This window comes from Bubalus bubalis, chromosome 9 (assembly GCF_019923935.1).
Source record: "Bubalus bubalis isolate 160015118507 breed Murrah chromosome 9, NDDB_SH_1, whole genome shotgun sequence".
NCBI lineage: Eukaryota > Metazoa > Chordata > Mammalia > Artiodactyla > Bovidae > Bubalus > Bubalus bubalis.
The window spans coordinates 49,649,478-49,677,405 of NC_059165.1; the positions used below are offsets into that span (position 1 = coordinate 49,649,478).

Sequence of the window (27,928 nt, forward strand, 5' to 3'; positions counted from 1 at the left end):
CCCAGCGTGCACTGCATTGGGTCCCTCCACAGGCTCCACAGTCTCCTCTACCCACTCCCAGCATGCACTGCAATAGGTCCCTCCACAGGCTCCACAGTCTCCTCTACCCACTCCCAGCATGCACTGCATTGGGTCCCTCCACAGGCTCCACAGTCTCCTCTACCACAGGCTCCACAGTCTCCTCTACCCACTCCCAGCATGCACTGCAATAGGTCCCTCCACAGGCTCCACAGGCTCCTCTACCCACTCCCAGCATGCACTGCAATAGGTCCCTCCACAGGCTCCACAGGCTCCTCTACCCACTCCCAGCGTGCACTGCAATAGGTCCCTCCACAGGCTCCACAGTCTCCTCTACCCACTCCCAGCGTGCACTGCAATAGGTCCCTCCACAGGCTCCTCTACCCACTCGCAGCGTGCACTGCATTAGGTCCCTCCACAGGCTCCACAGGCTCCTCTACTCACTCCCAGCATGCACTGCATTAGGTCCACATGTAGGCTCCACAGGCTCCTCTACTCACTCCCAGCATGCACTGCATTAGGTCCCTCCACAGGCTCCACAGCCTCCTCTACCTACCTCACCAGAGCTCAATGATTTGAAGTCACCTGAGCAAGTGTCCACAAAACCATGAGCTCCTTGAAGGCAGTCAACACCTTGTCCATGTTCCGGCTGCACGCAACAGGTATCGTCATCCTTGCCAAGGGTAGACCCCTGACAAACGTGTGCTGCTAAAATTGTTCACACCTGACCTCCTTTATACGTGCTCTCTCACGAGCCTCGGTTCACCTCTCTGTGGGGCACTACGATTCTCTGCATTCCACAAATAAGGAAACTGTGGTGCCGAAAGTGAAGACACTGGCCCAAAATGGCCTGGGGAGAGAAGGAGGTGAGATTCAGAATCGGAACCACTCTGAACACCTGCTAGGGCATGCAGCAGCCAGACTGGGCTCCAGGAAGGACGCAGAGATGAGCTAGCTTGTCTCCTGTCTCCATCCCAGAGAGTGAGAACCAGCACTCAGGGCAGACTAGGGTGACAGCTGGACCTGGTAGCAAGGTTTCAGGAGCCAGGATAAGAGGCAAGAGAGGGTGGTAGCACCTGGGAGTTCTGGGAGGATTTGTATGGATGCTCAGCAAGTTGAGATGTGGGGGAAGCGTGCAGGCAAGAGCTGGGCTGAGAGCTCTGACCGGTGGGTCATTTAGGGGTTAGGGGAGAAGGGGGCCAGAAGTGTAAGAAGGCTGAGAGTGCCCCTGAATCTACCGTGCTGCTTGCGTGCTAAGTTGCTTCAGTCGTGTCCGACTCTTTTCGACCCTATTCACTATAGTCTGCCAGGCTCCTCTGTCTATGGGATTCTCCAGGCAAGAATACTGGAGTGGGTTGCCATGCCCTCCTCCAGGGTATCTTCCCCACCCAGGGATCGAACTTGCATCTCTTATATCTCCTGCATTGGCAAATGAGTTCTTTACTACTAGCGCCACCTGGGAAGCCCCCTATTGTGCTGGGGGCATGCCTTTCCAGGGCATGGGTGGGTCTCCAGCAATGGAAAAGGCCTTCCCCAAACCAGGTCCATAGTAAATCTTTTAGGGAATATCCCCCAGCCAGTGCTGGGAGTGTTTGCAGAGGGCAAGGCGGGGCAGGTCCAGTCCTGTGGGAATGTCCCCCCACTACGTCCTTCCTCCTGGGATGAGCCCCACCCTACCTTCTCCACCTGGGCCTGCCAAGGTCTCCATGGCCACTTCCCTCTGGGCAGCCGTCCCTTCCAGGGCCCTGGGCCACAGCAGGCAGGGAATGGAGTTATCTAGGAGTGGACTATAGCTTCCCTCAGGAAAAAGGGATGGATTATCATCACTGTATGGCCTTGGGTGAGTTACTTTCCCTCTCTGGACCTCAGTTTCCTCATTATTGCAACTATGGGGGTAAACCTGTGGCCCCCAAATATGGAAACTGGGCTGGCTGCTCAGAGTCACCCAGGAAGTTTGCTAAAAATACAGATATTCTAGGCTCCACCCTCAGGGATTAGGACACATTAGGACTGGGCAGGGCTCCAGACCACTGTTGTTTTCGTAAGGATCTAGTTTGGGAATTCTGTATCGAGCACCCCCCTTCCTTGGTTCCCACAGTCATACTGGGATTCAGTTATCGGCAGGCCCCACCCAGCCTTCCTGCTTCCCCATCCTGCTCCCCTGACTCAGCTAGATCAATATTGACCATCGGCCCCTCCCCTGCCTCTGACTTCTGTCACCCCAACCCCTGAAACTCTCTGAGACCCTGACCCTGGGGCAGCAGAGTCAAGGTCAAAGCAAGGCTTTTGGCCCAGAGGACCTGTCCCACTCCCTGATCCCAATCCAACATCCCCCACCTCCACCTGGCTTCGCAGGACATACCAGCTCACTGAAGAAACCATCAGGGCTCCCACTCATGAAGTCCATCCTGCAGATCTGGCTCCAAAGAGGTGGTGCTCCCCACATAGCTCTCCCTGGCATGGCCACTGACAAAAGGCTGAATTGAGCAGGCAATCATCAGGGCTCCCACTCATGAAGTCCATCCTGCAGGCGAGGACAACCCCTGAATCTGGCTCCAAAGAGGTGGTGCTCCCCACATAGCTCTCCCTGGCATGGTCACTGACAAAAGGCTGAATTGAGCAGGCAAGGGCACAGAACTCCCTTCTGCCCACGGCTCTCCCTCCAGTCACCTTTGTGGGGCACAATGAGCTTTTTGTCCAACCCATTCATCTTACTGATGGGGTCACTGGCCTACCCTCCAAGGAACTTGCCATGGAGCTGGAAGGCACAAGCCCTGCGCCTGCATCTTGGCCCTTCTCTGGCTCCAAGCACAACACCCCAACTCTCTTTCTTTATCTGGACAGCAAGCTCCTGAGAACCATCCCACCTGGAGAATTTCTACATGCCATGTTTTATGTGAAGCACTCTAATCATTTTTTTAAGCTCTGCATCAAGCAGCTATATTATCTCATTTAATTTCCTGTTATTCTCCCCATCTGAGTCTGAGGACATCTGGGTTCAGAGAGGGAAAGTCGATTCAGCTGGTCACACAGTCAGTGAGCAATGGAGTCGAGATTGGACTCTGGCCAGCAGATGTTGGGTCCTCCTGGGCTGCTACCCACTTCAATTCTCAAAGGGATACAACTCACAGATGTGGTGAACTTTAGTGGGAAAAGGCTTCCCTCGCCCCCTGCCCACACCTCACAAATGAAAAGTAATCCTGGATGGGGCTGCTGGGAGGAGGCCTCCATGTGGCCAGAAGGGGCGGGCGGCTGCTGTGTCCTGGGGGAGAAGGTCAGGCAGCAGGAAGTCAGGCGGACATGGAGCAGGGTGCTGACCGTAGCTCTGCAGGCGGGAGGCTGCTCTGGACGCCCTTCCAGGGCAAGACCAGCGTCAGCGAGGCCTCAGGCCTCAGAGGGAGCGGTCTGGAGCTCAAGGAGCCAAACTTTCCATGAGCCATTAGCAAAAAATGAGCCTGGAGAACAGTGTCCACCGCAGACCCAGAGACTCAGCAACCCTGGGTCACGTGGAATTCAGAGGGGCTGGGACTGTCTTAACTCTTCCCTGGCTGTCCCCAGAGCCACCAAGAAACTGCTTTCAGATTGATGCTACACTCATCGTGGAAAGCTGTGAAGTGGCAGTGTGGGTCCCCCAGGCCACACAGCCAAGACAGGCAGAGCTGGAAATGACCCCACGCCTACATGGCTGAGCAGTGCACCCATCCCATTCCTGCCCTGCTGCTGCCCCAAGCACTCGGCTCCAAGGAATGTGAAAAACAAAAAAAGAGTCTTCATAATTCCATGAAATGGTTTGTCTCAAAAGACCATGAGTTGCCCTGTGCAGGCTGGCCTGGGCTGTCAGAGCTCGTTGGATATAGGGCTGAGTCAGCCCCCATGAAGACTCCAGGAGTCCATACCCGGGTGCTGAAAAGTGTATAGAGGTGGGTCCTAAAAGGATGGGCAGGATTCCAATGGGTAGATGGAGGAGGCACTAGGTCAGGGAGCCTGGACCTACAGAGGGAGCCATGCAGAGATGAACTTGGCTGGGGTGGTGAAGGGGAACGCACAGGGAGGGCCTACTGAGGATCAAGCACCAAGATAACCAGTGTGAGCCCCAGTGTTACCTGTTGACCCTCACTTGACCTTGGGAATATGGCTGCTCTAATGTGTGGCCAGAAGCCTCTCTCTACTCTGCCCCACCCCCACCCCCATTTGCTCTCACAGATCATAGGCTGGAAGTCACTGCATTTGGTCCAGGGCCCCATCTCAGTGCCTCCTGGCATTGCCCAAGGAAACACCTTTTCTGAGGAGTCCCAGAATAGGAATGGAGGGCCCCAGGCCACCTTCCACCACATCCCAGCCGGGCACATTCATTGCCTCCCAGAACCCTCCACCAGCCTCCCAAGGTCAGGGGTCCATATAGACACAAAGATCAACTGAGACAGGAAGCAGAGTGCTGAGTAGGTGTGGGGCACCCTGGGTGGGGCTGCACTCTAGGTCATTCTCACTGGGGATTCTCAGGCAAGCCCTGCCTCTCTGACTGCTCAGCCCCTAAGTCTGCCAAGCTGTTGGCCTGCATTGAGGGCCCAACAGAAGGCCTTAATTGAGCCTTGCTGCTTTATACCTTCTGAATCATTTTTAGAAATGGGACATACTTTGTAAAACTCTAGATTTCCCTCTTCTCTTAAAAATCCAGAATATCTGGCAACCCAGGCCCACACTTCTGAGGGGTACCTGCTCCTTTAGACAGACAGACCTTCTTTCCCAGCTCACCACAACCTGCACCAGTCCCTCTTGTCTCTCTAACACTCACTAGGGGTCAGCTGCCCCTTACTCTCCCACTCACACCTACAGCTTTGCTTGGCCAGGTTCCCTGCCCAAGTCCCTGTAGGTACTTGGGTTTGGCACCTGCTGGGACACTCTAGAATTCCAGGCTAGGGTTCTACTCCAGACAGGGCCGATGTCTCCTCTCAAGTGAGCACTGTGCTGTCAGGGTTTCCTCCAGCTGTGGGTCCCTGACCCCCAGTCAGCTCCCACTGCAATCGGGGCCTAACTGGCATCTGGTATAAGGCAGGGAGATATGAAGTCAATATGGGGACCAGGATGGGAGTAGTGGGGACATGGTGTGGGCAGCAGAGGGAGCAGAAGTGTGGCACGGCAGGGAAGGCTGTGGGAGCAGCGGAAATGGGAAAAGCAGGAAAGATTGGAAGACTGGGCCAGGGAGGAAAGTCCAGGAACTGCAGAGGCAAGGCAGTGAGCAGGGGAAGCAGGGCAGGTGAGTGAGGCTGGAGAGGCTGAAGCTGGTGGGGTCTGTAGAAACCTAGAATCCTCCAAATGCAGACTTGGAATCTAGGAAAAGAAAAGCCTAAACTCTTAGGATCCTCCATTCCTGACTCCCAGGACCCAGGCCTACAGCTCAGTCCTACAGCCCAGGCTCAGCCCGAGATCAAGTCCAGAGCGTGCTTCCTCCAGGGCCAGGGCAGCTCTGAGCAGGCTGGGCACCAGAGGCTCTGTGAGCAAGGCTTGAGCCCACCCCCACCCCCAAGGTGTGGGAAGAAGCCTTCAATTGTGATGGCCATTCCTGCATCCTTTGCAAATTAGCAAACCCATCTCATCCCCCACCTAGAGCCCCAAAGAGGGGTGGGGTGGAGGGGGCTCTGACCCTTTGTTAGGGGAAATTTATTAATATCCGAAATATGCAGCAGCCCCTCCTCTCCACCCCAATCAAAGCCTTTGCAGACACCTGGGCCTCGCATTTGAAAGGCCCTGGGCCCTTTTATATTGGCAAGGTCCTGACAGATGGGGGTGGGTAGAACCAGGAAATTCTTCCAGCCTGGGAAACTCTTGGCTCTTCCCAGTCCCTCTCTTGGAGCTCTAGCTGCTACTGCAGATAAGGCTGAGGAAGACCTGGAGAGGAAAGGAGGACAGCCAGCCAGGGAAAAGAAGAGGACTGGTGGGCCCTGGTTTGTCCCCGGCTCTGCCTGTCTCCACTGTGTAGCCTTGAGCAAGTCTCTACCCCTTGGTGGGCCTTGGTTTGTCCATATGTATAATGGGAGACTAAGTGGTCATTAAGGACCTTCCTTATCAACCTTCCTAAGACCTACCCACCCACCACTGCCTTGAACAAATCGCAAAGCTAGTGTCAGGCCAGGAGGGCCAGGAAAGGAGGCAGCTGAGCTTCAGTTTCCTTATCTGCTCACTGAGAACCAGAAAGTTCTGTGCTGCCCACCTTGGGGCTCTCACTGGCAAGGAGACAAGGTAAGGAAGATGACTTCATTGGTGTTTATTAACAATAAGCCAACAGAACACAGATGAGTTGGGGAGACACTGGGAGAGAGAGAGAGCACAGAGGCTGGACAGCTGCTCCAGGCCGCACTGCCCCACAGAGGATGCCCTGAGTAGGGAAGCTGCTCAGGCATTTTCCCACCCCACCCTCATCCTTCAGGGAAGGAGGGACCCTAGGGCAGCCCCTCCCATGCCTGGGGATTGAAGACACCAGAGTCTCTGGGTAACCTGTCACAGGTCACAGGCCTGGGGTGTCACAGGTCACAGGCCTGGGGTGTTAGTTGCTCTCTGCCTCTACCCTCGTGTCCATGCCCAGGGACCCGCGTGCTGAAGCAGAGTGGGCAGCATTGGGACCAGACAGTCATGCCTGTGAACCATCTCTAAGTCTCTTAGTTGCCTGGTGGTCCATAGCCAAGGTCAATTCCCCAGCAATGCCTGGAGCTGGTGGAGACAGTGAGGGCTGCCAGGACAAGGAAGAGGGGAGGAGAGGGGCCCTAGGTCCTGACTGTGACCCCTTGTCTCCACCTCTACAGGGCAGGTCAGGTGCCCCCTCCCCCAGTCCTATGCGTGTCCATGGCTCCCTGCACAGGAGGAAATGGGGTCCAGTGAGGGAAGTTGTGGGGTCCTCCTCCTTCCCCTTCCGTCCACCTGCTTAACACCCTAGCTTAGGCATTGGCCCCTATGCTCTGTCCTCAGCAGGCTTCCCACCTCCACCCTGTGCACTGAGCCAGAAGTATATTCTATCTAAAGCACAGGATCATGCAAACGCCCTGCCTGCCCATGTCTCTGACTCCCCCACTCCCTCAGTCTTCATTCGCACCTGAATCCAGTTGTAACCTGAAAATACTTGCTTTTCCCACCATTCTCCCTGCTCACGTGCCCTTGGTCACTTCCTGGACTGCCTCCTGGCCCCAGGGGAGGAAAAGGGGGCCATAATCTAACCTCCACACCTTGGCTGGGTGAGCACCTTGGCCAGAGGCCCTCCCCACCCTGCCCTCCTCTTTTTCTCTCTCTCTCCAAATCTGCCCATCCTCCAGGGCCTCAGGCCCTACCTCCTTTAGGAAACTTGGCCTGCACCCATGACCCCAGGGGGATCTTTCTCCCACTTGACTTGTTAACCCTTGATGGGGCCTCATGAACCTTGGGACACCCGAGTGTCCCTGCCAGCTGAAGATTCCAGCTGCATTGAAGTGTATGGGGCAGGCTCCCTTAGGGAAAGAGAGGGGACTGAGTCCTGAACAGAGATGAGAGGGTGGTGCCAGCTGCCACGTGAGAAAGGGAGCTCGCTGGTTAGGAGGCCTGGGGTCCGGTCCCCTCTGCCATGTGACCTTGGGTAAGTCCCTCCTCCTTGGCCTCAGTCTGTCTGTCTGTGAAGGAAGGGCTGAGCTGGCTCATCTCAGCTTTGAATGTCTGTGTGTGTTTAGGGAGCAGACAGAGGTTTTGGGAGAGGCAGAGGTCACAAAGAAGGGCTTGCTCTGGGGACCAGCATCACCATGGCAGCCTCCAACAGCCTCAGGCCTCTCAGAACCCCAGAGGGTGTGCAGCTTCCCTTGGGGGTCGGCAGGGCCTGATGTCTGCCTTCTTTCCGTCTCACATCATGGATTCCTCCTCCTCTGCAATCTCACGGTCTACTTCGATAGCCGTGTTCTCGAAGCTGGTGATGCCCCCGTACTTGCGCATGTGCACCATCAATGGCTTGGGTGACTGGCTCCCAGCCAGCGTAGCCACGTACATGCCTGTCCGGTTCTCCTCCAGTGATGGGCCCCAATCCATGGCTGGCCGGCTCGCCTGCTGAAGCCGCTGCAGCAAAGCAACCACAGGGGTGAGAACCAGGGCTGGTGGAGTGCTTCTTGTGGCTGAGCACTGGCAAAACCCTCACTGAGTCACCTGGATTAGTCTTTACAAAAACCTGGGGAAAGGGAGGGGGTGCTGTCACTTCCCCAGAGGAGTGTCACATGAGTGGAGAGAATCCTGCCCTGCAGCTCTCAAGTTGGGTGGGTGGTCTTTGGGCATGAAATTTAAGCTCTGCTTCCAGCATCTGTACCTTGGGAACAGGATGTCTTCAAAGGATGGTTAGCAAGGCACTGAGATAAAGCTCTCAGCAGGGTGCTGGCAACAAGAGTAAGGCCCAATAAATGGTGGCTGTTGTTGTGGTTACGTGGTAGGCAGTCTGGGAGTCCACTCTGGGTCCCTTTCCCTAAATGCTGAGTCTTGAAGAGCTGGGAGCTTTGGTGGGACACCCATGCCCTAGGAGGATGGAGACCGAATGACCATGTCTCTCTCTCTCTTTTTAATTTTTCAGTCACAGTGGATGGCATGTGGGATCTTAGTTCCTTGATCAGGGATTGAACCCACATCCCCTGCATTGGAAGCGTGGAGTCTTAACTACTGAACCACCAGGGAAATCCCAGAGTGGCCATCTCTGACATTCTGCCTCTGTTTCACTCTGATATCTGACCTTTCCCTCTCCCAGCCCGGTTTCCATGGAAGGAGGGAGTTGACTAAGATGATGACTAAGCCTGGACATTCTAGGGTTCCATCTTCCTCAAACCACATTCCCAAGCTCTCTGCCTGCCCTGCCAGGGAGAAGAGCCCCAGACTCTTCAGTGAAGAAAGACACCAACAGTAAGTGGAGCCACAGGGTGTAGGTTCCAAGGGAGATAATGTATGTGAGCCCTGGGCTAAGGGCCTCGCACAGCCCCATACCCAAAGCATAGTGATGTCCATTAAAATGTGTTTATTGGAAGCATGTTACCCCACTGATCAGAAACCTGCCCAAAACTTGTCATCTCACTTGGAATGAAATCCAAAGTGCTCCCCTGGCCTCCGTGTCTTGGCCCCTGTCTATCTTTGTGACGTTGGCTCCTGCCACACTCTCTCTACCAGCTCTGATCCAGTCTCACGACCTCCTTGCAGGCCTCAAACATGCTAGCTCCTCCTGCCTCAGGGCCTTTGCACTGACTGTCCTTCTGCCTAGGATGCTCTCCCCTTAGACATCTAAACCAATCACCTTGGCGATTTAGTCAGGTCTCTATCACCTCCTCAAAGAGGTCTCCCGTGGTCACCCTGGCCTGAACTTCCTTCACTCTCTATTCCTGTATTCTGGCTTGGTTTTGTTTTTAAGTATTACACTTACCACTGCCTTCATATGTTTGTTTATTGTCTGTCTCCTGCATTAAAATACAAGCTCCCTGAGTTTAAGGACTGAAATCTGTTTCCAACCGCACTCTAGTGTCTAGACCAGGTTTCTCAACCCGAGAGCCCTGCTGATGCTGTGGTTAGAGAGGAGTTCTGCACACTGAACAGTGTGTAGCAGGATCCCTGACTTCTAGATGCCAGTAGCATTCTTCCTCTAACCTTACCCTCTCAGAACAATCAAAAAGTCTCTAGACATTACCCAGTGTCCCCTAAGGGCAAAATCACCCCTGATTTTGAGGCGATTTTGAACTGGCTTAGAACTGAGCCTTGTGCGTCGCAGCTCTGTGCTGAGGATGGGCTTATGTAATCCTTAGAGTATTCCTGTGAGAGGGTAGTATTATTACCTCCAGCCCTACAGATACTATCTGAAAGAATGGTTCTGAGACATTAGTTAAATTGGTCAAGGTCGCACAGAGGGGAAGTGGTGGTGCTAGTGTTCGAACCCAGGCAGTCTTGACGGCATCCTGAACTTGAAAAACACCCTGCTTTTCTGTGTCTCACAGTACTGACTATGTTGATGACCTTTTTTTCTTCTCACAGCAACCCTATGGGCAGGTATCACTATACTTATTTTTTCCCTTTTTTTTTTTCCTAGGGAGAGCATGAACTCAGTCCCCCACTACCACAAATCATGCAGTTGAGTTTTCTACATTTGGGGAAATCACAGGGGTTAGCACATCTGGAGTGCAATGGATGAACCAAACCCTGGAAAACCAGCTTCATGATCATGGCACGTCCCCTGACAGGTAAGGACACCTGCCCTCATTTTAAAGACAGAGAAAGCAAGGTTCAGAGAGGTGCACTCACTTGCTTAGGATCCCAAAGCTGGCAAGTGGCAGCCCCAGGACTCCTATCCTAGTGTGTCAGTGCTGGGAGCCCTGGTCTCTGAAGGTGGCACTCCTGAGCTGGACAGTGACTCCTCTGTGGGACTCACAGAGCCCCCAGTGCCCTGGCCCCTCTGCCTGACTGTGGGTGGCAGTGGCAGCGGGACAGGAAGGAGACAAAGCCAGGCTTGGGTACTGTAAACGTCCTCCTTCCCTTTGCAGACACCCTGGCTCTCAACATGGAGACAAGTTTCCTTTAGTAGCGCGGGTGGGTCTCCTGCGGTTCAGAGAGGGAAGGGGTTTGCCTCAAGTCACACAGCAGTTGGAGACAGAGCAGTGGCTGGACTCCAGGACTCCCCTGTGGTCTGTGCTGTATGACCACAGTCCACTTCTGCCAGAGAGGGGCTCTGAGCTTCTCTTCAGAAACTGGAAGGTGGGATGAGGGACAGCCAAGGAACAGTGAAGGTGAATGAGCAGGGGGGCAGCAGCGTGCTGGTTAGCAGGCTGGGGAGGAGTGGAGGAGCATAGGAGTCCTGATTCCTAGCCAATTTCACTGTTATAATTATTCCCACCCTTGTCAATTTCAAGTTATCAATGATTTAACAACTGGCTCACAGTTCTCCTGAATATTCACCAGTTAGCTCTCATGAAGCAGCGCTGGTGACTCCAGCACACTTCTGAGGGTGGGCGTGTGTGTGTGTCCCAGGGCAGTCTCTGGGCCCTAGCACGCTCACGCAGCCCTGCTCACTCTAACACCCTCTGGCCACCAGAGGACCCCCCGCCCACTGCCTCAGAAGCGGAGGACTCAGCGTGCCAAGGGCACTTGAGGTTCAGAGGGGGTGGGTCTCCAGCAGCCATACAGCATCCCGGCATGTCCACTGACCCACAGAGGGCCCCTCCTCCCATCTTCCGAGCCTGCAGAGTCCCATGCCAAACGGCCTGCATTCTGTATGCTTCCTGGGTCTCCCCACCAAGCCCTGGCCATGGGCAGGGCTCCTGGTCACAGGAGGAGGGTGACGGCTCATCCCTGGGGTCCCTCCATGTTGCTTCAGACCCAGAGTTCCATAGGAAAGCTAGCAACCCAAGTTCAAGTTCTGACCCGTGCACAGCTCACCATGGGATGGTGGGTAAACCCCTTGTCCTTTCAGGTTTCCTCAGGACAGGGGGGCATTGGCCAACATTAGTGGTCTCTGGATTGCACCCCTCCCCTGCCAGAGGCCCCGCATGGTATGAGGGGCCACAGAACAGGACTCTGGCCCTCAGAGCCTGCCACAGCCCAAGCCGATCTGAGCTGATTCACAACTCAGGCTACTGGTTAGGAAAAAAATGCTCTTCCCAGTTAAAAGCACCCTACAGGCCCTGAAAAAGGTGTTGGAGCAGATTGTCTGCTCTAGAGGTTGGGCGCAGAGCAGGGCCATGGGGTTGGGGGCTGGGGGCAAGCAGGGGTGGGGCAGACTCACCTCCCAGAGCGAGCCCTCCTCTCGAAGCACGGCTACCAGCATGCCGGCTGGGATCATGAGGCAGGACAGCAGGCCCATCAGGATGCCCAGCAGCTCTGCCCAGGCTGGGAAGCGGTAGCTGCCATACTCTGAGGGCTGGTACTTGACGATGCTATACACCAGCAGGGCCTGCAGGTGGGGGCTCCCAGCATCACAGAGGGCCTCAGGCAGGCCCCAGGGCTTGGGATAGCCCAGGTCTGAGCTACTGGAAAGCCTGAGATAGCTCAGCCCAGGGCCATCCCAAGGCCTGAGAGAGCCCAGCCCAGAGCCACCCAGTCTCTGAGAAAGCCCAGTCCGAAGCTATACCAGAACCTGAGCTGGCCCATCTTTGGAGCCTTTGCAAGTCCTGAGACAGCCCTGTCCAAAGCTGACCCAATGCCAAAGCCAGAGATGGCCTATCCCTGAGCTGCTCCAAATCCAAGGCTAAGAAGCACAGCCTCACCACCCCAGCCCTAAAGCTCTGAAGCCTAAGAAAGCCCCACTCATTCTGCCAATCAAATGCAGGGCCAGGCCCAGCACAGCTACAAAAGCTGGGGACACCACAGGAGAGGGGAGTAGACCGGGATCCTGGTACTCATTCTATCCCCCAGCCCTAACAGAGGTCCACTGAGGGCCAGGGCAGTCCTCCCAGACTGAATGCCCAGAAGGGCCCTGCTCTCACCCCGAGCCCTCAGCCAGCAGCCCTCCCTTCCACCCTGGTTACCAGGAGCGTGGCTGGGGACAGGAACAGCCAGCAGGCCCTGAAGTAGAAGCCCGGCTTGAAGCCCAGCATCATGTGGATGTCCCGGCAGAACCTCTGGATGCCTGCACGGGGAAAGGAGGGGAATGGCCCCACCCATAGCCCCACAAGCACTGTCAGCCCCTCCTCCACCCCAGTTGCCCCCACTGGAAACCCTGGCCCTTGGGACCAGGGACCCAGTGCAGGGGGGCTCCAGGGTAGACTCCCATTCTCCCACAGCGGGGAGCCTGACTCCACCTCCCACAGCCCCTCTCACCATACACCCGGGTGACGGCGAGGCACGTGGTGATCACCACCACCATCAGCCCGAAGCTGGCGCTGTAGTCGTCCAGAAGGACCAGCCAGTACATGCCCCCCTGGAACACAAGTCACAGCTCTGGACTACCCTCATCCCAGCCCCGATCCCCAATGCTGCCCCTGCTCCAGGCAGGAAGAAGGGAGCTAGGAGCAGGCAGGCCAGTAGGGAGAGCAAGATGATAGAGTGTGAGTGCTGTCTGCCTGCCAAACCCTCTATACACACCATCCGATTTGAGTCTCACAAGCCTATAGCCTATATGTAGACCCCACTTTATCAGTGGGAAAACAGGCTCAGGGAGGTGAAGCCACTTGTCCTGAGGTCATTCATCAAGTGCAAGAATAAGCCTGGAAGACTTTTCAGACTCCAAAATCAGAACTCTGGGTCATAGGCCAAGCTGCCTCTTGAGAAAGAGGGTCTGGGGTGGACTAGCTTCCTCCCACAGAGGAAGAAGCAGGTAGCTTGGGGCATGTTGGCCTGGCCATAGACAGCACTGCAGGTGTCTGCCCCAGCCTTGCCCACCAGCTGTCCGCCCACCCCACAGCACCACTCACATCCGTGGTGAGGACTAGCCCCATCAAGTACATGGCCACGCAGATGAGCCCCGAGAACACAGCCTTCTTGGGCCGAAGGTAGTATGGGAACTCGTCCGTAACAGCTGTCACGATGGTCTCCAAGAAGGCAAACTGGGGGGAGAAGGGGGCTCAGAGTTCTGCCCCCACAACACACAAACACACACACACAGAGATGTACATCCCACAGATGCAGATACACACACAACACACACATATCATACACACATCACACATATCATACATACAGAAACATCATGTGAAGACATACACAGATACACAGGCATACATTTCACACTGGACAGATACAAACATAGATACACATACAGACAGAGACACCCACATCACACATGGATAACTCATGCAGCGAGATGCACACACAACGCAGACATGTACCACAAGGCACACCCACTGGCGTGGGCAGCTCACCTGGCTGTCCAAGCCGAGAGTCAGCAGCATGAAGAAGAACAGGAAGGACCAGAAGGGTGACAGAGGCAGCATGGTCATGGCCTGTGGGTAGACGACAAAGGCCAGGCCAGGGCCTGGGCCAAGGGCACACGGGGTCAGCAGCCTGGGGAACGTGGGGACCCCACATATGTACTTAAACACACATGATTACTACTTACACCCACTTGGGCCAAACCCAGAGATGTACACTCACTGCACACTTCCAACACTTTCTTAACTCCTAAGACACAGGCCAGCACACTGTCCGTGCTCCATAAACACAGGTGGATAAAAAAATGAATTAATAATGAGTACATGAGTAAACACAAGACCAAATATAAACCCTCATTTGAATATGCTTAAGTGCACAATCATTTGCCTGAACAGTTCCACGTACACACACACTCAGATACTCCCATTGGTGCAAGATACTGATTCACAACATCATCCAAACCCTCAATTCACTCACACAGGCATCTCCATACAGGATGTGACTCATCTGGACAAGCAAGGCAAGTTCCTGAGATGTGACAAAACACCACCATCTCCTCCAGAAAGTCACTTCTCTCCAGACACAGGTTGATACATACTCTTTTGCACACCCATCCTTTTGCACTTGAACACTCAGAAAACAGCTCAGACACATTCATTTGCATGCATGCTATGCATGCACATACACACACACACACACACACACACACACACCATACCCATCCACAACCTTGCTGGTCCGCATATATGCTCACTTGCCCAGCCCAGCTGTGCCCGATGCACCCTCCACCCACCAGGGCCAGGCAGCCTGCTCACCTGCTTTGGCTACTTGGTCCACAGGCACACCCAGCTCCTGAGACATGTAGCCCAGCACGGAGAAGATGGCAAAGCCAGCCAAGATGCTGGTGATGGCGTTGCCCAGGGTGACAATGAAGGTGTCTCTGCCAAGAGAAGTCCAGGCACAGGCCGGGGTGAGTGGCCCCCGTCGTCACCCACGAGGCCCTCCCCGGCGAGCCACTCTCCTACCCACTCCAGCCGCTGGGGTCCGGGAGGCAGCACTGACCTATAGATGTTCTGGTGAAATGTGTTGTAGGAGGCAAAGGTGAGGAGCCCCCCGAAGCCCACACCCAAGGAGTAGAAGATCTGAAGAGCAGCTTCAATCCACACCTGTGGCAGGGAAGGATGCAGAGGGAGGGCAGAGAGGAGAGGCTGGCACACCGTGGTGCCCAGAGAGGGAAGGAGGTAGGGCGAGAGCCAGTTGACAGGCCCAGGCATGCTGTGATGAAGGACCTGGCTAGTGAGTGACAGCACCTGGGAGCAAGGCCTGCTCTAACACTGCAGGACTTGGTCAAGTTCCTTCCTCTCTCTGGGCCTCAGTTTCCCCATTTAGGATCTAGAAGATACTCTCTAAGCTTGGTCCAGTTCTGAAGAAAGTAGTGCCTTGTATAAATTTTCAGTAGATGTGTACTGACAATCAGCCCCTGTAACCCTTTTATTGCCTCTCTAGAGTTGGAGGAACCTGGATTTGAATCCCAGTTCCCCCACTTTGGAGCTGTGTAGACTCTTCAGGCCAGTTACCTCTCCGGCCCTCATGTCCCCCGTCTGTACTGAGGGGATAGGAATGGTACCTGCCTCATAGGCTGGTGGTAAGGATCACATGACTACATTATACACAATGCTAGAGCAGGGGCAGGCGTAGTCACCCACCAACAAATAAGAATGCTACCTGTCAGGACCATTTTTCTATTACTATTACTAATACCGTCCTTGGATTTTACAGTCAGGTCTGGGAGGAAATCCCAACTCTGCTGCTCCCTAGCTGTGTGATCTGCTAAGTCTTTTGGGCCTCAGTTTCTTCATCTGTAAAATGGGAGAATAACGTCTACTGCATAGGATCATATATAGTAATAAAGGAAAAAGATACACAGTGCCAAGCACAGTGTCCGGTACAGGGGATTCACCATGTGGAAGATCCTCCCCCCACTCCTTTTCCCTAGGGAGTCTTCTTTCCACTCCCTAGCCTGACCTCTCCCTTTACATGCTGGCCTTGAGGGTCTCACCTTGGAAGACAACAGGTGGTGGAACTGAGGGGTGAGATAGAACTGGATGCCCTTCCAGGCCCCAGGGAGGGTGACTCCACGGACCAGCAGCATGAGCAGGATGAGGTAGGGGAACGTGGCTGTGAAATACACCACCTGAGAGACAGTAAATGGGGACAGAAGGGGGTGACCTTGTCTCTTCTCTCCTCCTCTCAGAAACCCCCATCTTACTGACTCACCTCCCCAACCTTCAGGTAGCCCAAGTTAGAAGCAGCCACCATCTGTGATGCTCTCTTTCCTTCCCTCACTCCCACCACACATCGCTGCTTCCCAGGGCTGTTTCCACCCATCCACTCTCTCTCCCTCTCCCCACACAAACCCAGCCTGCATGGTCATCAGATATTGGACATGCCCAAACTCTGTCCTGTCTCCACCTGTTCCCAAACCTCCAGCTTCACCCTCAGCAAACACCATCAAGTCCCAAGCCCCTCACTGCCTTGGCTTGCACCACGATGACCTCTCCTGGCTTTCTAATGGTCTCCATGCTTTCTAACCTTTCTTCTAATGGTTCCTTTCCTCATGGACAACATCTCAGCACTTTGCAGAGAGATAAGTTCTAATTTATACATGATTGAGTAAACCACTCAGAAGGTTTCCAACTCCTGAAACAGCTCTATGGCCCTTGCTACCCTCCATAAGCTACAGTGGGCTTTGTCTTCCCAGCTTCTAGCTGGTCTTTTTCGCATAACAGTTGCCTGACTTTTCCACCTGGGGCTGTTTCAACTTCCAGCTCCAGGCCCAGCCAAGTAGAGCACTCCACCCTTCTGCCCAGGGTGACTGGTCCAGAGATGAGTCTAAGACCCATCTGTCCAGTGGGACTCAATTCTAGGATTTTTGAAACCTAGGGCAAGGGAGAACACTAAGTAGGAAAGATGTATGCCTAGAGTTGCTAGGGGCAAGCTCATGAAGAATGAAGCCTGAGAAGTCAACCTGGAGGAAAGCATTGCTGAGAGACCAAGAGAACAACATTCCTCATCTGAACCACTAGATCCAGCTGTGCCTGAAGCAGGCCCTCTGGACTTTTCAGCTGAGTGTGATAACTGGGTTCTAGTCCTTGCATTTCAAAGAGCTGTGACTCTTGCGCACCCTCCAGGCATTCAACAAACACTTGCTGAGCTTCTCCAAAATGCCAAGGACTAGATTAAGATACAAGCTTGAATAACAGAGGTCCTGCCCTTGGCATGTTTCTAGTCTAGTGAACCAGCTTGGCCGCCATCCGGCCCCATCTCCACATCTTTCTTCAGGCAGCGCCTCCCCCTTCCCCAGTCTCAATGTCCTCTCCCTTCTCCTCTTCCCAGTTGAAGTCCATTCATCCTCTCAGGCTCAGCCTACACCCTGCCTCCTCCAGGAAGCCCTCGCCGTTCCCAGCCTCTCAGGCCTCCAGGGCCTCCCAGCTTCACCTTGCCCGAAGACTTCACACCCTTGAGGATACAGAGGAACACGATGACCCAGGCGAGCAGCAGGCAAAGGCAGAGGTTCCAGCGGATGTGCCCGGGACTTCCGATGCCCTGGCTTCCTTGGATGTGGAGGACGTAGCGGCTGTGGGAGACAAGGCCTGAATGTTCTCTGATCACCTTGCCATGCTCCACAGACATGGAGTGAAGCTGTGACCAGTCCACAAGCCTATCTGACTATTCTCTGTTTGATTCCTCTCCGTCCTTCTCTGATCAGCTCTGCACCCAGGAGCTGGGCCTCTAGAGACACTATCACCCAGGCTCCTTCCTCTTCAGTTTCGACAGGGGTCTGGCTAATGGGAGGCAACAGCAGGAGACTGGATGATGGGTTGGGGTATTTGCGCACATGTGTGTATACATGTGTAAGCATGCACACCGCACACCATCAGAGGGTGTGGCTGTGACTCCCTTTTCTACAGCACAGCTCTGGCTAGGGGGCCCTTCCTCTGAGGCTTTCGGTCTCCCCTGATTCTGATAACACTGCCTCCTTGCCTCGGGGTGCTATGACTGTCCCTCTTGCTAGTCCCTGGTGCCTCACATTTCCATGTGGATCCCCTCACCCCTGTGAAGTCCCTCCACTCACTCAACTCCCTTCAGTGAAGCCCTGTGACAGTGCCATCTGCTTCCTGCCTCCCCAAGTGATGCAGCAGGCCACGGCGTTGCCATGGAGACCCTAGGCTGCTGCCAGTGACCATGTCATGTTCTTTGGCTTTTAGTTGCAGACCCAAGCCTGTCCTTCCCCACTGGTCAGACATATTCCTCAGCCCGTGCAGACACTTTAGATTCATTTCAAATGGACAAATGAATGAACTATGTAATAAATTCAGGTTGGAGGCTAAAACATTTTAAAACATGGCCTCATTTGGGAGAAAACTCCTAAGAGTAGCCTTTTGCAGGCAAAGGGTTATGGTTATCTGGTCTGTGTCCTCTGGTCAGCCAATGGTCCCTACCTAGGAACAAGGCAACTCTGGAATGTTCCAGAGCAGGATCAAGCATCAGGAGGCCTTGATTCTAGCACTGCCTCTGCCAGTGAGTACTGAGCAAGCATCCGGGCCTTGTTTTCTCAGCTATAAAGTGGGACTTAGGGACAGGCCAATGGGCAGTGATGCCCTTCTGACCCCCACCACTCACAGGGGCTCGTGATGTGGCTGGTTCTGAGTTAACTGTGTCCTTCTCAAGCAACCCTTTACTCTCCTAGAGTTTCCTCTCTCCTTTTAGACTAACCCGAGCTGGTCCTGTTGACCATGGTCTCTGCTAAGTGTTTTGCCTACTAATATATCCGGCGCTCAATAATCACAGATTGAATAAATAAACGAGTGACTGACTGATTCCATCCTATGAAGCAGGGACTCTTACTACCCCTTGTACAGAGGAGGAAACTGAGGCTCCAGATGTTGACAATGACTGTTATCATCAGCATCATTACTATCAGCTAGCATTTATTGAGTACTCACTATCCACCAGGCTGAGCGGCACAATTTATATGCCTTCTTTCCTTTAACCCTCACAGTAGCCTTCAGATACTATCACACCTGATTCAAAGATAAAGCATCACAAACCAAATAAATTGTTCAAGGCCACACAGCTGGTCAGGTGAAGAACTGGGGATAGAACTCAGAGTCCATCCAACACAGCACCTGAACTCAACCTTTGAGGTGCATATAGAGCCCCAGAGGAGCACGGGCACAATCCTGCCCCCTGCCCCTCCCCGACTGCTGCTGGGCCAGCAGGGGCCTGACCTCCAGTACTCCTCGCTGGGGCTGACGGTGCTGGTGAGGTTGAGGGGCAGGGCCCCGTTGCCATCCTTGGAGCCTCTGTGCTCGAGGCAGAGGTCCGTGTTCCACCAGTTGCCACAGTGTTCCCAGGGCAGGTTGCTGGTGAGGGAGGCGAAGAGGTAGAAGAGGACGTAGGCGATAATCATGTTGTAGTAGATGGCCACTAGGCCCACGATGAGCAGCATGGCCGCGCCGGCACCTGGGTGCGGGAGGGGCGGCCTTCAGGCCAAGGAAGCCGTCCCCTTTCTAGATTTCACCTCCCTCTCTGCCTAGAGGGCAGAGAGTAGGGGGCAACCTCCCTGCCTCCCTCAGGCTTTCAACACCACCCCCCCCCAAGGCCTCACCTTTGAAGAGCGGGCTGATTTTCCAGACGGCCAGGGGTCCCAGACTGGAGAACTGGCCCAGAGAGAGCTCGAGGAAGAAGAGGGGGATGCCGCAGATGGCCAGCATGAGGAAGTAGGGCACGAGGAAGGCGCCTGCAAGGAGGAGGAAGGGTAGGGAAGGTCTAGGGATGGGCGGTCAGCTCCCCTGAAAGCCTAGCTCTAGCCCCACCCCCTCCCATGACTGGCAGGCACCTTCACTTCTCATGTGGGGCTGGGCACTGCGGGACTGTCTTCTTTTCTGCCAGGAGATCACTGAGGGCCAAGTGGACATATGGGGATTTACTTACTTCTGTAGCCCTAGTGCCCAGGCCAGGGCTAGGCTCAGATCAGACACTGAGTGAATGAATGAGTGCATTGCCTGCCAGATAAAGTACAAACTCCTCAGTACAGAAATGGATGACCTTTAGAATCTGGCTCCTGTCTACCTGCTCCTCCCCTCCTCCCAATGCCACCTCAGATGCTTGTGGCTGCCACCTGTGGTCGCCTGTGCCCAGCATCCCTCTTCCTTTTCTTCTCATACTGGCAGCTAGCTCCTTTACAGGACTGCCCACCACCATATGGCTCTGGAAGGGCTGCCAGTAACACCAGCCAACCCCTGCCCACCCTTCCTGGGCACATATCCCAAGGCAGGCCAATTAGAGACCTTCCCTGCAATTCAACATAGATTCATTCAGAGGGAACAGTTCTGAGGAGGAAGTCATTCCATAGTTGTCTTTGGCCACCCCCGACACACCTGTAGGGAGGAAGTCTGATCCAGGGAAAAATGAGGTCAGCCCACAGAGAGAAAAAGCCTCAGGAACCAGGGAGAGGGAGGGCAGACCACTGTGGCCATCCCTGAGTTCCCGGAGCTTCAGAGGCTAGCACTCATCCCATACTTCCCCGTCGTCCCAGTTCATCTTGTCCTCACTTCATCTAGTTTTCCTTGCATTTCTGTTGCTCTGCCAATATGTGCTTCTTTAAGGAGTTTGGTAGAGATGGGAGGAGACACGCAGTGCTGGCAGGGACAGATTGCTCCGGAGATGATAACCCTGGGGTGGAACGTTGGGTCGCCAGCGTGTGACCTTGGGCAAGGAACCTGGCCCCTCCAAGCACAGTGGCCTCATCAAGACAACAGTGCCCACCCAGGTCGTTGTCATCAGGGTTAAGTGAGGCAGGCCTGGGGCCTGGCAGATGGTGAGTGCTCAACCCCAGCTATTGGTGGTGAGACTTAGAATAGCCACTTGATGAAGAAGCAGGGACAGAGAATTTAAGATGGAAAAGATGTTGTGTTTGCAGCTTGAAAGGAAGGAACCAAGAGGCAAAGCTAGATTGAAGATTTAAGAACCCAGGAGTAACTGATTGATGGAGTGAGGTTCCAAGGGAGGTGAGGTGGGAGAGGAAGGGATGCGGAGAATACTGAGAGCACAGTAACCACGGACAGGCAGATACAACCCTTTATCACAAAGTGGAGGCAGCCCCCTCTGCCCATCACTCAGGGCCCAGGAAGTGACAAGGCTTAGGGAGAGAAATGAGTGAGTATCCACCCTGGGGATGAGAGAGGAAGGAAGGGACTGGGAGAGGAAAAGCGATGAGGCAGGGTAAGCTCCTACTTCCAGCCCAGGTCACCGCTTTCAACTAATTCAGCTCAGGGTCACAAAGGGGACCGTGGCCAAGGTCACTTAAAACACACTGAGCCTTGGTCCACTGGCCTCGACACCCCTCATGCAGGCATCAGGCTCATACCTCCTCCATTGGTATAGGCTCGATAGGGAAAACGCCAGACGTTCCCCAGGCCGACACAGTAGCCGATGCAGGACAGCAGGAAGTCCAGCTTGCCTGTCCAGTTCCCCCGGTCTGCAGCAAAGTCCACGTCCAGGTCTACATCGCCCTGGTCGCTTGGGGTCATTAGCAGGTCCGGGGTGACAGGCTGCCAGTAAGAGACACCAGAGAGGTGAGACAGAAAGTTGAGGCCAGGTTGAACTGGGACCCCCACCCCCCACCCCCATCTTGAATAAGAATATGAACTCAAACAGGGCTAATTGCAAAGAACTCTATTGGTTCAGATAATCAACTGCTCTCACTGTTAACCTGGGCTGACACGCTAGCAGGCAGGAGCTCCTCAAGATTTCAGGTGACTACAAAGTTTTGAGAGTAGCAGGGTGGCTCTGGCACTAAGAAAGCTACCTTAATCTTAGTTTGGCTAACATAGAGGTCATATCCAGTGATGGTCCTATTTTGATGATGATCTTAATAACAGTTACCATGCGTGAGCACTTATCATGCACTCACTGTGCGAAACATTTTACTCACATTACCTGGTTTCATTCCCAAAACAATTCTGAGAGCTAGGTACAAACAGAGGTACATGCATACTCAATTGTGTCCAACTCTTTGCGACACCATGGACTGTAGCCTGCCAGGCTCCTCTGTCCATGGAGATTCTCCAGGCAACAATACTGGAGTGGGTTGCCATTTCTTCCTCCAGGGGATCTTCCCCACACAGGGATTGAACCTGTGTCTCCTGCATTGGCGGGCTGATTCTTTACCACTGAGCCACCTGGGAATCTCTGAGAGCTAAGTATTCATCAAAGGGAAACTGAGGCTCAAAGAGGTATCAATGACACATCCAGAGTTTTTACAAGGCTGACTAGTGGGAGAACTAGGTCTCCAGTCCAGACTTCCTAATGCTGAAGCCCAGATCTTTAATCACCCAGTGCTGGAGTTCCGCTACTCCATTCTGAGCGCCGTATTTTAAGAACAATACCAGCAGTTTGGAGCATGTGCACAAAGCAGGTGGCTGGACTGGAGCATGTTCAGGAAAAGCAGTTACAGGAGGACAAGAGGAAGAAGTGGGCCCTTAGCATAGAAAGGATGGGTCATGGAGGGAATGTGGGCTCCCTTGGGTTTAGATGTATGCTGTGTGGCTCAAAGAGGCCTGCTGAGGACTGTGAATTTTAGTTCCAAAGCAGGAAGAAGCTACTGAAGCCCCAGTCTGTCTAAGGAAGTTGTGACCTTCCTGTCTCTGGAGGAGAGAGGCTTGCACAGAGGGGAATGGGAACCAGCTGTCTCTAAGATCCCCTCCCATAATTTGAGGAGGGTGGAGAAGTTCACTGGGCATCCTCCCTTTAGGCTGGGGCTGGGAGATGGGGGCCTTCCTCAGGGTGCTTGGAATCCTGGCCCAAGGGATGTGAGGTAGCGTGTCCGTGAGTTGTCTGGGCTTTGGACCCGGAAGGAAGCCCAAAGTCCCCAGGATGACTATCTAAAATTCACACAGCAGCTCCCAGAAGTGTGTCTGGGAACGGGGCAGGAGAAAAGGGGCAGTTAGATCTTTTCTGCTTGACTCGAAAAGCCATGTCCCATGTAGAAGAGAACAGAGCTGCAAAGAAGGCAGGTTATCAAATAGCGTCATGGTTTTCAGAGAGGAAAAAGGACCTTCTGCTTCCTGCCGAGGAACAACCATGGGAAACAGTGATTTCACTAGACTGGACATCAGGAGATGATGATTCTCACCCCAGGTCTGTGCCAATTCACTATGCAGCCTTAGGAAGGACTCTTCTGAGCCTTAATTTCCCCATATGGACACTGAGGATATTTCCAAAAACAAATCACTTGAAATGTTTGTAGATGTTTGAGGGAACAAGGGATTTTTTAATCAAAAAAGTTTGGGGAAAGCTGGGTTATCACTAGGTAAAACAGGTTTCTTTGTTGCAGGACTTGTCATATCCTTTAATGGGCCACCATGCACTGTGACTCTCCAAGTAGGGACTAGAACAGACAAGTATCCTCCAATTCTACTTAAGAAAAGGGTTTCAAGGAGCTAGCATGCCGGGATATACTTGGCAGAAATGCAGGTTTAGATAATCTTTAGTTAGTAGTCTTCTGGCTCTGATGATCTGTGAGGCAAGATTCAGCAAGGAGACTTCACTGCAGTGGTCACGAATCAGATCAGGTCCAAGCACAGGGATTCAGCAAACAGCTACTACCCGATTTGTTTTGTCTCCTAAAATTGCCCTTCCTGGCACCAGCCCAAGGAGGTGTCTACATACACATCAGGTGACAGAGGAAGCTTTGCTGGTGACTTGTCATCTGAGCAGTGCTAGGATGAAGATGGTGAAAGGAGGGTCCAGGTGTCACAGGACTGGAGGTTTCTGGCTGCCGTGGCAGAAACGTGGTAACAGCATTGGGCCCTCGGTGATAATGACAGCCGTGTGGTGATCCTGCCTGAGGCTGGCTATCGGCCAGAGGGGCAGTGGTGATGCGGGCAGCCTAGCATGATTATGGGTGATGGTGATAATGAGGAAGAGCATGAAAAAGCTGCTTTTCAAGTAACGCGGCTCAAAGGGTTGAAACCAGTATGTTGCTGGTAATTTCTTAGCTGTGATCTCAAACACGCTGGGGTGAGGGTAGCAGCAGCTCCCAGACCTATATGAAACCCACCTTTTCCCTCTGATTCCCCATTCTTTCTCCAGCTGAATGGGTTTCAGCCCTCTGGAGCCACTCCCTCCCAAGTGAACTCTAAGAGGGATAGGGTAGCAGCCATTGACACTGGCCCCTGGTATTGGATGGGGAGGAAGGCCTGACACCCTGTGAATCCCCAGTCCCATTCAGGCCAGCTGGCAGGAGGGCCCGATAATGAGGTTCCTCTGATCCCTCCTGAGAAGCTGCTGCCCTTTCTGTGTTCACAGAGCGGTCCTGGCTCTCTGTTTCCATGGTGACAAGAGTTTCAAGAGCAGGATGCTGTCAGCTCCTCCCCCAATCAGAGGGAAACCTGCTTCTGCTCCAGGGACAGAGGATGGGGTCCTCCAAAGCTGAGCCAATCCAAAACCCATGTGGTACCTCCATCTCAACCTTGGGGTAGATCCCAGGGGGCTGGCACAGCAAGGATGGAACTAATTGAGAGACAGGAAAGCAACCAAATCAATGGGGCAGGCTGGAAGCTTAATGAGTAGCTTCACACTTCTGCCTGAATGTGAGGCTTCCACCCCTGATCCCCCCGCTCCCCACCCAGAGTCACGGAGGAACACAAATCTGAGCTTGCCAGATCCGCACCCCTCTTTTAGGGACCAGCAAATGTAGTCACCAGCAGCAGCAGGTCTGGGAGAGGTAGGATTTCCCAAGCCAAGGCTCTCATACCTTCTTCAGGATGAGAGAGACAATAGGAATCTGGAGTCTGACTTCATCATTGTGCAGATGAGGAAATAAATTTCAGAGGAGAAGGCGTGAGCTCAAGGTCAAATGGTAAGTTAAGAGCAGAGGAAAGCCAGGACCCAGATCCCCGACTCTCAGTGGTATGCTCCTCTCTGAATAACACCATTCCTTTGCCACACTTGGTACTTCCTCACTCCCTGCCCCCTTCTCTTAAAGACCAAGAGAAGGGACCCTGAGGCCAAGGGCCCCACCCCTGCCCTGTTGGTTTTAAGTTGTTCAGTTTAACCTTCAGGAAAGCAATAAGTTGCACCCCTCTGTGCCTCAGTTTCCTTGTCTATAAATGGGGGTTAATAAGACCCAGCTCCCAGAATTGTTGGAGAATTACTTGAGATAAGGTTTCACACAACATGGGTATTTACATAATGAGTGGCCTTGTGCCAGTGAGGGGCAGGGGCTCTTGTGAGGAGGGAGAGGAAGGAGGAGAGAGTAAGATGGAAAAGAACAGCGGCTGGACTTAAGACCCAAAAGACCCACAAATGACCCTAACAAGTCACTCATGTCAGTAAATAAAAAGAACCCATTTATCACAGTAGTTCCACACTCAGCTGTCCAAGGGCAGAGAGCTTGAATGAGTGCATGTTGGGGGTGAGGGTGTGGCTTGTGGGAGAGGGGACAGTCAACAACACCAGCTGCTGTGAGTTCATGGTATCCCCCCACCCCAGGACTGGGGGAGGGGGCTGCTTTGGTGCCCCTCACTTGGGACAGAGCAGCGATGGTCCAGGTTAGAGAACATACTTGCCCAAAGTCACCGGGTAAGTGGCATTTGCAGAAACACTACCCAGGAGTTTGGACTCCTTGGTTAATACTGGTACATTTAAGCCCAAAGCCAGAAACTTCCCCCAAGACTCTCCCTTCACGTGCACTTGCAACTTGGCTGGGAGGTCCAACCCCAAGGACAAGGTAGGGAGGGGCTAAGGTCTGGGCCCAGGAATACAGAGACTTGGCCTCCTCTCTCATGCCAGCTTCCACCCCACCTCCTGAGCTGTGGGGTCTTGCATTTCTTCCCTCCTTGCCTTTGCCTCCCTTGTGTCCTGCTGAGGGGCAGCCTGGGGTCTTAGCAGGGAAGCTAGAGCTGCCAGGAGAAGGAAGCCGATGGGGAGGAGGAGGTGGTGGGTACTGCAGGGCAGGAGCACCTGCAGGAAACCAGACTGCCACTGCTGGCTCCCTGAGGCTGCTTCGGTGTCGAGTGCACAGATGAGGACCTGGTCCAAGCCCCCACCGCCATTAACCCAGCTCAAGGCTGTCTCAGCTATTCCGGCATCCCCCACTCCCCTAATTAGCTCCTGGGGGAAAGGGGTGCAGGTAACTGGGGAGGGGCGAGTGCCTAGCCCCAGCACCCCTACCTCCCGCCTCCTGTGGCTGCAGACACCTGTTCGCAGAACTTAGCCCAATGAACCCTAGCCTCTCCCCGCCTCCCCTCCCCCTCTTCCGCCGTCACACTGCATCCGGACCCCCAGATGGGGAAGGCCACCCTCCCCACCCCGCGCAGACCGTGACCCCGCCCCTCCCTGCAATCCAGCTCAGCCGGCCTCCCCCAGAGCCCTGAGCCGTGTGTAGGTGTCCTCGCCAACCCTCCCAGGGGGCTCGAGAGGGGGCGGGCTTCTGCACCCCTCCCTCAGGTGCGCCCCTGACCTCGTGCCCTACCTTGCGAAGGTGAGGTCCCTGGAGCTTCTTCATCTTGGAAGGCAGGTCGCTAGGGCTTCCCGACTTGGCTTTTCCTGAGCGCAGAGAGCGGGCGAGGGAGCAAGAGATCGTGCCGCTGGCCGGCTGCCGCGCCTTGGCCTCCGCGACTCCCGCACACCGGCTGGGGGGCCGCGGGCGCAGGCGCTGCCGTCTGCTGCCGGCGTGGGGCGCGGGCTGGGCGCTGCAAACGCCCTGCCTCTCCCTGAGCAGCGCCCGAGGCTGGGGAGGGGTGCACCGCTGAGCCGGTGTAGACTCCCAGACTGATGGGCTGACTGATGGACCGAGGAGGAGGAGGGAGGCGGGGGGAAGGGATGCGCACCCCCGCAAGCAGAGCTGCGGATTGGAGGGGCCCGAGCGCGTGAGGAGGGGAGTCTAGGAAGGAAGCCCTCGGTGTTGGGGCCTCAGCTGTCGCCCCCTGCGTGACCTTGGGCAAGTACTCTGCCCTCTCTGGGCCTCCCTCTCCCTAGCTGGGCAATGAGGGAGACCGGCCACGCACATGAACGCTAACAGCCCGGTCTTAGGTTCCAGCATCCCTGTGCCTCCTCTTTTCTGTGTGACCCTGTCCACGTTACTTAAACTCTCTGTGCTGTCGCTTCTTTACCTGGAAAGTGGTAACAACAAACTTACCTTCCTGACAAGAATGTGAGGAATCCAAGCAGTCTGTGCATAGAAAACATTCAGCATAGGGCCTGGCACATTGTAGGGGCTCAGTAAACATTTATGGACTTGTCCATATGGGTTGTCCACTCTTGCCAACAAATGAACAGCCAATAGTCGGGTATTTATTCAATCACCTAACCAACCAATATTTATTGAGCACCTGAAGTGTGCCAGATCCTGGGTTAGGTGCTAATATTTTCTCAACACAGTGACCTGGAGAAGAGGTTATTATCCTTATTTAACAGAAAGGGAAACTAAAGCACAGAGAGGTTAAGTTACTCAAGTTCACAGAGCTAGTGAGGGACCTTGGTGACAGAGTCAGGCCTCATGGACCTTCTAGACTAGTAGTGGTCCTGAACATGCCTCTTTCCTTGGGATGAAAGTGAAATAAGAACTTTGGGGTGAGGGGAAAGAATAGGGCAAGTGCCACTGTATGGCGACTTAGATCATGAACACATGGGTTCCTGTTCCCCAGAAGTATGACCTTGAAAATGTTCTAGTTTCCTATCTGTAAGGTGGGCCATCAGCCAATTTGGGCTTGGCTGACTTCTTAGAGTGTTGTGAGGGTCCAGTGAGCCCACAGGTAGGATGGGAAATTATTAGCTAGGGCTTCCCAGGTGGTGCAGCGATAAAGAATCTGCCTGCTAATGCAGGAGATGTAAGAGACTCAGGTTCTATCCATGGGTTGGGAAGATCCCCTGGAGTAGGAAATGGCAGCCAACTGCAGTATTATTGTCTGGAAAATTCCATGGACAGAGGAGCCTGGTGGGCTATAGGCCATGAGGTTGCAAAGCGTCGGAAATGACTGAGCAAGCACGATTATATGCATTGGTTTGTGGA

General features: G+C 54.1%; 1 protein-coding gene, 1 long non-coding RNA gene and 1 other non-coding gene across 5 annotated transcripts; 1 reads left to right on the top strand and 2 right to left on the bottom strand.

The window, feature by feature from the left end:
• The first annotated feature begins 19 nt into the window (after positions 1 to 19).
• LOC123335039 lies at positions 20 to 17,380 on the top strand. Of its 3 annotated transcripts, none has more exons than XR_006641391.1 (4): positions 20 to 132; positions 213 to 680; positions 10,076 to 10,226; positions 17,245 to 17,380. It is a non-coding gene; the product is annotated as an uncharacterized LOC123335039 (long non-coding RNA). The 3 variants fall into 3 exon arrangements; XR_006553297.2 differs by lacking the exon at positions 20 to 132 and having other exon boundaries at positions 165 to 380; positions 428 to 680; XR_006553298.2 differs by lacking the exons at positions 20 to 132; positions 213 to 680 and adding exons at positions 5,807 to 6,255; positions 8,756 to 8,907.
• SLC6A7 (solute carrier family 6 member 7) lies at positions 6,266 to 27,754 on the bottom strand. The gene is made up of 14 exons (XM_006040928.4): positions 26,390 to 27,754; positions 21,281 to 21,464; positions 19,520 to 19,651; positions 19,140 to 19,374; positions 17,347 to 17,485; positions 15,908 to 16,042; positions 14,911 to 15,014; positions 14,664 to 14,788; positions 13,839 to 13,951; positions 13,392 to 13,523; positions 12,799 to 12,898; positions 12,507 to 12,607; positions 11,765 to 11,932; positions 6,266 to 8,082 (listed from the first exon to the last, which is right to left on the bottom strand). The coding sequence occupies exons 1-14, from the start codon at positions 26,420 to 26,422 to the stop codon at positions 7,873 to 7,875; spliced, it is 1,911 nt and encodes a 636-aa protein (XP_006040990.1). The 5' UTR covers positions 26,423 to 27,754; the 3' UTR covers positions 6,266 to 7,872.
• LOC112587188 lies at positions 10,072 to 10,234 on the bottom strand. Its single transcript, XR_003111713.2, has one exon. It is a non-coding gene; the product is annotated as a U1 spliceosomal RNA (small nuclear RNA).
• Positions 27,755 to 27,928: the final 174 nt, after the last annotated feature.

Coding starts and splice junctions, on each gene's coding strand:
- SLC6A7 (XM_006040928.4), bottom strand. CDS start 26,422: ATGAAGAAGCTCCAGGGACCTCACCTTCGCAAG. Junction 13,952..14,663: donor GGACCAAGTAGCCAAAGCAG/GTGAGCAGGCTG, acceptor CCCTTGGCCCAG/GCCCTGGCCTGGCCTTTGTC. Junction 13,524..13,838: donor CTCTCGGCTTGGACAGCCAG/GTGAGCTGCCCA, acceptor TTCTCCCCCCAG/TTTGCCTTCTTGGAGACCAT.